The sequence below is a fragment of the Amia ocellicauda genome, chromosome 14 (assembly GCF_036373705.1).
Source record: "Amia ocellicauda isolate fAmiCal2 chromosome 14, fAmiCal2.hap1, whole genome shotgun sequence".
Lineage (NCBI taxonomy): Eukaryota > Metazoa > Chordata > Actinopteri > Amiiformes > Amiidae > Amia > Amia ocellicauda.
The window spans coordinates 8,342,343-8,352,071 of record NC_089863.1 but is presented as its reverse complement, the minus strand read 5'-3'; the positions used below and the strand labels follow the sequence as shown (position 1 = coordinate 8,352,071).

The 9,729-nt window shown below is 40.3% G+C and overlaps 1 protein-coding gene across 3 annotated transcripts; it reads left to right on the top strand.

Annotated features, from left to right (window-relative positions):
* Positions 1-80: 80 nt before the first annotated feature.
* Positions 81-9,695, top strand: LOC136768538 (prostaglandin D2 receptor 2). 3 transcript variants are annotated; one of them, XM_066722789.1, is made up of 3 exons: positions 81-358; positions 641-737; positions 8,024-9,695. In XM_066722789.1, the coding sequence occupies exon 3, from the start codon at positions 8,066-8,068 to the stop codon at positions 9,188-9,190; it is 1,125 nt and encodes a 374-aa protein (XP_066578886.1). In that variant the 5' UTR covers positions 81-358; positions 641-737; positions 8,024-8,065; the 3' UTR covers positions 9,191-9,695. The 3 variants fall into 3 exon arrangements, with proteins under 3 accessions (XP_066578886.1, XP_066578885.1, XP_066578888.1); XM_066722788.1 differs by having other exon boundaries at positions 81-476; XM_066722791.1 differs by lacking the exons at positions 81-358; positions 641-737 and adding an exon at positions 1,776-1,899.
* The last annotated feature ends 34 nt before the right edge of the window (positions 9,696-9,729 follow it).

Sequence of the window (9,729 nt, the reverse complement as noted above, 5' to 3'; positions counted from 1 at the left end):
TCAGTTGCAACCCGACACCTGCCATGTTAGGCAACCTCTCTGTCTCAACCCTGCAGTGCTTGTGGAAATTATCCACTTTGCTTCTGGCTGTTACTATTGAGATTAGCGCTCAGTTTATCTGTGATCGGCCACTCCTGTGTGTGGCAGCTGTGACTAGATTGAGCTCAGCTCTTCACAGGCGAGATCATCCATGTTTCCTCGGTTTGCAGAAGGAGAAGGAGTTGCGCTTTCCCATCTGGCAACAACCCATCTACTGCTAGCAGACGCCTGGACAGGATGCCTAGCTTGTAATCTATGAGCGGCCGCAAGCTGGTTTCACAACACGCATGGTGGGAAGTTAAGCCAGACTGCCTTGAATGTGGGTCTGACTTCTAAGAACACGTCTAAGAACACGGTTTTCTCACTCCAGACTGTGCTCTCAGGGACCACACAATAGACAGGATGTGTCTTTAATGTTCCTACATCATCTCAGGATGGTAAACTTTTTTTTTTTAAACTGTCAAATGGGATTTTTTTTTTTTTTCATCTGGAGTAACAGGTTTTCAAAGTTCATGTCACAGGAAAGGACACTTATATGTGTGTGGGGGGTTGTATGTGCTAAAGCAAACATCTCATTTAACAGTGTGTTGTTTTCCCTCAGCTGAAGATACAGACTGATGGAGTTTTTAAACTGGGAATGTTTGCTGCAACTCTGAAGGCTGATTCTCCTCATTACCTTCCCGTCTCCAGCTGTACAAGTAAGCTACCTTAAGGATATTTGTTAAGTTATAGCTTGCATTGCACATCAGTGCTCTGGTATATATGGAAGTTGGCATGCTGTTTACCCTGTGTGAATACCTATATGTCAGAGGTTTTTGTGAAGACATGAACAGACTGCGCTTAAATCAGAGCAATAATATTAAATAATATTAAATATTACACCAGAGCATGCTGGAGTAAGTTTTAATGCAGTTCATTTGAGGTTATTTGTAGTGTGAAATTGCATGCATGACACAGTACTATCTTTTGGCACCTGGTTTATCAAATTGTTGAAACCCTATGTGCTGTGAGCTTTTTGCAAAGTAGTTGGCAAAAAAGGGGAAGCATTGTCACTCATCTTAATTATGATCCTAGTCCATTCTACACACAAGTGTTCCTTTCCCGCTTCGGACAGTTCTTGTAGATGTGTGTGGTATTGCAGAATAAGAAAAAATGGCTGTAATGAGAAGAATACAATGTAAAATGCACATGTTACATTGCCTGGACACACCCATCTTTGCTTTCAGAAGAGACTGTAAGACTATTAGATGTCTGAATCCAGTGACTTCCAGTGCACAATCAGTGGAACCTTGATATATGCCTAGTAGAGTAACAAGGGCAGGACATAAATGTAAAAGGCGCTACAATTCATAATCATACAGTAAAGTAATGGGAAGTGCATAGGGTAGTCAGTGTTTAGTGTGCTAACAATACAAGTAGCGCAACAGAGAGAGGGCTGCAGACAAAGTAGAACGAGTGCAGGTCATTTGGATACAATGGTCAAAGCTGGGGTTCACAGTAGTGGAAGTGAAACCTACAGTTTTAGTGGGGTGAGAGAGTTGGAGACACAGGTGCAATCGTAACAGGTGAGTCTTGAACGAGGCAACCGGGTGGGGGGGGGTTAGGATCTGTGCGATATGATCTCTGTTGGTACACCGTTGTACACAAGGAGGGCAGGCTTCAGAATGGGATGGGCAAAGGGAGGATGAGGAGACATCTGAGATCTGAGGTAGGAGGGAAAAAAGAGTGCAGGGACCGGTAGAGAGGTGGCAGTGCATGAGAGACACACAGAAGAGAGGAATCCAGGAGATAGACTGCAGAGAAGGAATCGCAGAAGGAGAGAGAGCTGCAGTCATCTAGGCAGCAGAGAACCAATGTCTGGTAGGAAAGGGGAAGGGGAGAGATTTGACGCCTGTTGCTAAGGAAGAAGCTGCAGATTAGGAGATTGGTCACATCAACAAATATAGCTTTATCTAAGACACAGAATTGTACAAGATGACTTCTGTAATTTTCTGTTAGAATTGTGTCTTATAACTGCATCACGTTATATTTTTCACACACATACACACGAAACACATCACCATCACCATCACCATTTTCATCTTAATCCATTGCTGGTCCATAGCTGGCTGATGGCTTCCCTGGGATTTTGCTGTGAGACATATTTCAATGCTTCTTTGAAACAAACCACATATGGACTCAGGTCAGGCAGCTTTGCAGACCCTAACCATAATCTATGAACGTTTTGTGTCCAGATGACGTTTGTGAAATCTTCTGCCAAACGGCAAAACCGGTATTACAAAATGCAGTACCATAAATGGTCAAATGTTTTGAAGTCATGGTGGAAACTGCATTCCTCAAGCTATACTGTTCCTGCTGAAACAAGTGATTGTTGAAGTTGGAGTCTAGATGCAAAAAAGTGGTCTACCAGTCTTGTGTTAGGTATTTATAAAGGAAAAGCACAAGTTGTATTGCTTTATTAACAAGTTTAATTCAGGTTATAGTTACAGGTGTCTGGTCTGCATTTGAATCATTGACGTGTGCATGTGTATATTTACTGACGTGTGCAAGCATGAATTCGCTAACTGCAAAAGCATCAAAATAGCCTGTGGAGTGTAGAAATCGGGTAAAATCCTAAAATCAGAACACCTAATTAATAAAATCTTATGCGCTTTTCAGTAATCCGCTGCTGTAGGCGCTGTGGGAAGTGGCGTACAGGTTATTACTTGGCTTGACTTGTTTCCAGTCGCAACAATATTAGATGGCGACACAAACTAATGTTATTGTTTATTGTCTGTAGATCAGTGGGGATGTTCCGTTTGTAAACAAGAATAATGTAAAAAATTATCAGAATGAGTACTGGTTGGTAAGTTTTTATTTAATTTAAAATACCCATTTCACTTTGACCTTTTAAGGGTGCATATATCAATAAAATATTAAAACATATATTTCTTATTTGTGAAAGATGATTTATTTGTCAAAGATATACGTTCTGGAGGGAAATAGTTTGATAGATGTAAACATGGGCCTGTCATTTCGGCTGTTTAGAAGTGTCAACTTGTGACCTCAAGTCCAGAAGCAACAATGGTGTTAGATTTCAATATGATTGTTCAAATATTTTTTTGAATTTGAATAATAATGATAATTATGAATGAGAATTAATATTTTCCTATAGCTGCCAGTGTTTGAGGTCACCAGGTCACTTCCTGTGATGCAGTTGATCTTGTCATGCAGACCAAGCCTAGTCAGCATCTGAAATCACAAATGCATATTTATAGTCAGAAAACATTTAAATTCGTACAAAATAATACAATGATATTAGGGCATCTGGGGATCCTGAGTCAACAGAAGTATTTAAAATTGTATGAAGCCTTCAGTAAAGGCAGTACAAGTTGGGTAAGTCCTTTTCTTTTGAGATGCAAAGGGCAGTTTCCTCTTCATCATTTCACCATCTTCCTATCGCTCAGTTTTGTTTGATACATATTTCAGAAACATTTTCACTTCCGTTTATAACTACTTGTCACGTAGCTCAATAATCCCCATATTAAGTTCATTTCTGGATCTGGTTTGATGTTTTCTGCTACCATGTAAAACAGGTTTGGTGCAAGTTTACTAATATTGTCTGCAAATTTTGGACGATATAAGTAAGCTTTATTAATCTTCAAATTGCCTACAAAGGTTATAATGTATCCTATTATAGAAGTTAAATAATATAAAGCATGTAACTTGAATTGGACAGGTATGGTATGCAAACCTGTTCCTTAGATACCAGATGAATACTCATAGATTATACACAAAATGATTCCTGATTATTCTTTCATAACATGCCACATCTGATTTCGCTCATGTGTGATCATTGCTTGTTTTGTATTTTAATGGCACAATTAAAAAAACATTAATTCAAAGAGCTGTAAAAGACTAAAAGCCTCACTTCACATGCACAATACATAAGATTTTGCTCTGGCTCTTGTTTTCATGATATGCATAATCTGTAACATAGATTACATCACCAATGCTCGGCACTAATGGTGCTAATTGTTTCATGCAGCCTTATATGACGTACTGTGGTTAAATTGGCCTAACTCTGAGTGGGGTAGCATCAGTTCAACAGCAGCAAAGGGGATTTCGATCGATTTTAGAGAACCAGTTCTGTGCCACCGCGGTTGTTACTCTATTAGGGCGATGCGAACCAGGAACTTGGAGCTGTACCAGAGAAGCACTGTTTGAATGGGGTAGCATCAGTTCAACAGAAGCAAGGGGGAGTTTACCACAGGCAGAGAATCAGTTTTGTCACAGTTTGTTACTCTCTTGGGGCAGTGAGTACCAGGAACTTGGAGCAGTGCCGGAGATTTGAATCTGGTGGAGGGTCTGACCACATAGATCGCTGTGTCATGGTCTCTCTACAAAGACATTAACCCAGAGTGAATGTGTGGCGCATATCAATATCATATGTGTTTGAAAACATGTATTTAAAATCTATAGTAAATACCTCAGAGTTTAACCAAGAAATGCAAACCAGAAGACACCGATAGAAATTAAATTATTTTGGATAACACATATGGAAACAATAAATAGAAATCTCAGTGGTAACTCTAATGCCTTATAGGAAAACATAAGTGATTGTTGTGTTGCGTTTGCATGGTTCCATCATTTCAGGATTTGAGTATCTCTTTCACTATCTGAAACAAATGTATATGCAAATTCACAGGCAAAATATCCAATATGTGAGTTAAAATGTATTTAGGATAGTAGGCTATAGTCTCAACCTTGCCTCAGTGATACTTTTTTCCGTGAAGAATAAAGATGTTTGGGTGCCATTTTGGCTCGACACTTCAAATACATGACACTTGCCTGAGTCAACATACCTGCAGGTTGAGTAATAGGATTGCGGGGGTGGAGTGTATATGTTTTGGAGTTTGGATTTAGTCATATTTGTTTACCTTTATTCGTTTACACAATTTGTACATTTTCCTTTTACCTGCAGGCTATCAGTTGTGTAGAGATTGTGTTCTATACTTCCAGCCCAGTTTTATTTCGATTTTGGTGCGAAGCAAGATTAAATCATCATTTGTTCAATTTGCCGTTCTCTATTAAATAATGTGTATCGGAATGATTCTGGAATTGTGCATTTGGTTACAATGTGGAACCGTATTCACACTTTTGATCTAAATCTGACTCATATTTACATACATCTTGACATTCCTGGTAGGCCGTGGGCCGATCACAAATGTGAACCCAGTTGAATACCTGGGATATTTTTAAATGCTGGGACATCAAGAGAATGTGTGACATTTGGGAAATGTGGCCTTTTCTTCCTGCAGGTGTTTATCTGATTGGTGCTTCCTCAAAGGAATTATATCCCTTTGATGATACTAATCTACAATCAATTAAACATATTTCGGTGAATTCAATCAATTAGAGCTATGGTGATTAAAGAACAGCATGATCTAAATACCCTTTAACCCTCAAGGACCTGAGTTCCCTTCAACTTAATTTATCATTACTAATGACCTTGTGTTGAGTCATTACTTATTTTAGGGTGCCCTATACAACTGAACTGTGGATCATGGTTTGGAGACTTTACAGTACTTGGAGTTCATATTCAGATTCTGACCCTGTTACTGCATTTCTCTTTCTTTCTTATTCTAAATCAATGTCTAACCCACACAGCTTTGAAGACAAAGCAGCTCTCACCACTTGTAAATGTTTTTATTTTATTTCCATCGCTGATCGTTGTATTCGTGGAGGTAGAGTGTGTTGAAAGCTGTCCTCGGTGCCCGACAACACTTTCACTTCAGTGTGACAGTATCAGACATCCAACTGTGAAGTTTAAAAACTCATGTGGTTGTGAATACATAAAAAATGAAAATTAGAAACTTCCATAGTCAGTGCCTTTATCAAAGATGACTTACTTTCACAAGCTTTAGCAATTGCTACCATATAATGTTACACATATAAACATTATACCAACACCACTATAAAAAACATCTAATACAGTGTACAGAATAAAGGTTTAAGACATTTAAGTGCATTATTCCTACCAGTGAGATCACATGGTTCATTAATCTGTTAGGGTTTATCTAATCTAGGACTTCTTCAGAATTGTTGTGTTTGTTTTTGGCAGATTTATATGCCACGCTACCTTATCGGTGCTTTTGGCCTACTACTGCTGCTTTAATGGTCTTTTATTTCTGTTTAATATTTAAGGAACAGCATCAAACCAATATAACTCAAGAATAGTCCTCTAATCAGACAAAGCATTTATTCCTGGAATGGATTTGTCTCATGTTCAGAATTCCACAGAACACATTTTTTTCTATTAGTGGTAACTTTTATTAAAAAAACAAATATTGAATCGAAAAACATTAAAATCCATGAGTGACTTATTAAAAGCATGAAGCAAGTGTGTACTAAAATATAATGTGGAGGTGCACAGGTATCACTCTACATCTTGAGTTATAATACTTTTGAGTTTCAATCTGCAGATTTGCAATTTGCAGCAACGCATGTAATTATTCTTTTTAATCTGGGTGAATAATCAAAATGTCAGTATCTAATAGGAAGCGTAAAAATGTAGCTTTCGAGGATGTGGAAAATGACAAGAGATAAGACAGCAGCTCAATTTTCTATATTTCAAAAACAGGATATCAAATTTTCAAACTTGTACTGACTGCCAGAAAAACCTCAAGACATGCAAAATGTATTAGCAGTGTTATTATTTACTGTGGACAATAACTCTTAGCTTTGTCATTCTCTTTATCTTCAGTTCTTTACTGGTGATGAAGCATACAGGCCAAATGTCTCAAGGCGGCCAGAAAATATACACTTTGATTGCTTTATTGTGTGTGATTTATCTTGTTTCAATAAATTAAGCACTCAGTAGTTCAGTTCAGTAGTGTCATTGCAAACATTTAGAAACAAACTTCAAAAGGACCTTCTGCAAAAACTCAACCAGAAGGAAATGTCAGAGGATAATCTTAATATGAATCAGACTTTGTAACAGACTTGCAGTCTGGGTGGGTTTACTTCTCACACCACCAAATATTTAAATATCACAAAACACATCTCCCAAAGCTAAAATGTTTTGTTTATTATTATGTCTCAGGCAGTCACGCCCTGTCACAAGATATGAACAGTAAAATGTATCAGCTAGTTTGGTCAGTGTGCACTGTGATGTTCTCGTCTCATCAGCTAAAGAGATCCTACACATCAACATTTCTGATGGCGTAAACACATCGGAAAGACGTGGTTTTTGCTTTCCTTTACAAATCCAGACAAACATGCAGACAAAGTTGTTGAAAGAAGCAGATCTCATTTGAAGTATGCAAAATGGCACTCAGGAGATACTGTAGCTACATGACAAGAAGTTTTAGTCTGACGAAGCTAAAATTGAACAGTTTGGCCTAAATGCAGAGTTTTGCACAACAGTTGGGGCACTTGTCAGGATTAAAAGAAGCATAGTATAGAAAAGTCCTTGAGGAAAAGGATTGCTGCATCTGCAAGAATACTGAAACTGGCCCAGAAGTTCACCTTTCTGCATAACAACAACCTGAATCACACAGGTAAAGCTACACTAGAGTGGTTAAGGAACAAAACAAAGAGTTAAATGTCCTTTAGTGGCACAGTCAGAGCCTCAACCTAAATCCAATGGAAAATCTGTGGCATATCTTGTAGATTGCTATCCCTCAGCGCTCCCCAAGGAACTTGACAGAGCTTGAAAAGTTTTCGAAAGAATTGTAAAATATTGCCAAATCTAAGTCTGTAAAGTTTGCAGATACCATCCCAACAGACTCACGGCTGTAACTGCTGCCAAAGGTGCTCCCACCAAGTAATAACAATGAGGTGGAGACTTTTTGTGTGGAGTATACTGTGTAGCTATGTGGGAAACAAAACTGAGGCATTGACATGATAAAATATGGAGAAAGGTTCAAGGTGGTGTAGCCACTGTCTATGTGACATATTCATGCATTTTCGTAATATACTTTATTTTAAAATTTTTCACCAGGGATCTGAAGGTGGAACGACAAGCCACGGATCCCAAAGAAAGATGGCAGAAAACAATCTCTTCTGTCCTCTCATTCAGCAAATGATCAACCATTCAGTGAATTCCAACAACTCTGACAGTAGCATTAACTACACAACGGTCTGCCTGCATGGCATCTTGTCCGTTTTCGGGATCCTGGAGAACATTCTGATCCTGTGGGTCATCGGGTTCCGCGTCCGCCGGACCGTCATCAGTGTCTGGATCCTCAATTTGGCCGCTTCCGACCTGCTGGCCACCGTCTCCCTGCCGTTCTTCACCCACTTCCTGGCGATGGGCCACACCTGGACCTTGGGCACCACCTTCTGCAAGATCCACTCATCCATGTTCTTCCTCAACATGTTTGTGAGCGGCTTCCTGCTGAGCGTAATCAGCCTTGATCGCTGCCTGGTGGTCATTCTCCCCGTGTGGTCCCAGAATCACAGGGACGTGCGCTTGGCCACTCAGGTGTGCGCTGGGATTTGGGTGCTGGCCATTATCAACACCATTCCGTATTACATCTTCCGGGACACTATCGTGAGGAAGGACGGGAGGATCATGTGCTACTACAACTACGTGCAGTACCGGTCCCCCGACGACGAAATTGACCAGCTGTGTGGGGTAAGGCAAGACATCCTGGCTGTCAGCAAGTTTATCATATCCTTCCTATTACCCCTGATTATAATCATAGGCAGCTACATGGCTGTCAGCTCCAGCATCACCAGACGGGGCCGGAGGCGTACCTATCGATTTTTCCGGCTTGTATTAGCAGTGATCATCACGTTTATCGTGTGCTGGATCCCATATCACATCTTCAGCCTACTGGAGGCCGCCTCCCACTATCACCATAGCCTGCGATTGGTTGTCGCCAGGGCCCTCCCTCTGGTCAGCAGCCTGGCCTTCATCAACAGCGTGCTCAACCCCTTCCTGTACGTCTTCAGCTGCCCCGACTTCATGGCCAAGATCCGCCAGTCCCTCAGCGTGGTGATGGAGAGCGTGCTGATGGAGGACATGGACTTCAGCCACCGGCGCAGCACAACGCGCTCCTCCGTCAGCACCAGCGAGCTGCTGAGCCGCGGGCAGAAACTCCGCGGGCATCGTGAGAAGTTGGGCAGCACTGAGAAGGAGGAGGAGAACCCGGCCGTTTTCTGATGGCTTCCCGGTGACGGGGCGGGATCTTCCAAGTCTAGTGACTATTGTTTGCAGTAAGAACAAATCAATTAGTGTGCAGTAATATGCTATGAAGTCATTACTGTACGGCAAATTTAACTCTTCAATTGAGTTGTCCTCTTGATTTGTGTAAATCTAAAGTTGATCAGTGGCCAATATAATATATGTTTTTGTACAGGGAGAATAAAATACTTTTTTAAGTAATGAAAAATGCACCTCGAGACAGAATTGCACAGGTTAGTCTTTTCTGAGATTTTCCACTTTTGGATTGTACTGTTGTTATTATTTTTATTTTACTTCATACATTGTATGCATTTTGCTTATGCAGCTACTCATCTTTCCCCTCTATCAGTTCAATCAACTGCATGAAACGTTTTCCTTATAGAAGGTAATACACCTTCATCTGTTTCTCTGAGATAAGAAACATGATGCCCATGAACTGCAACATCTCCATCTTTGTGCTTGAAAATAAACAGCGTCTCTCAGAGCATGACTGGATTGTGTGTTGGAAATCGAGCCTC

Coding starts and splice junctions, on each gene's coding strand:
- LOC136768538 (XM_066722789.1), top strand. CDS start 8,066: ATGGCAGAAAACAATCTCTTCTGTCCTCTCATTCAGCAAATGATCAAC.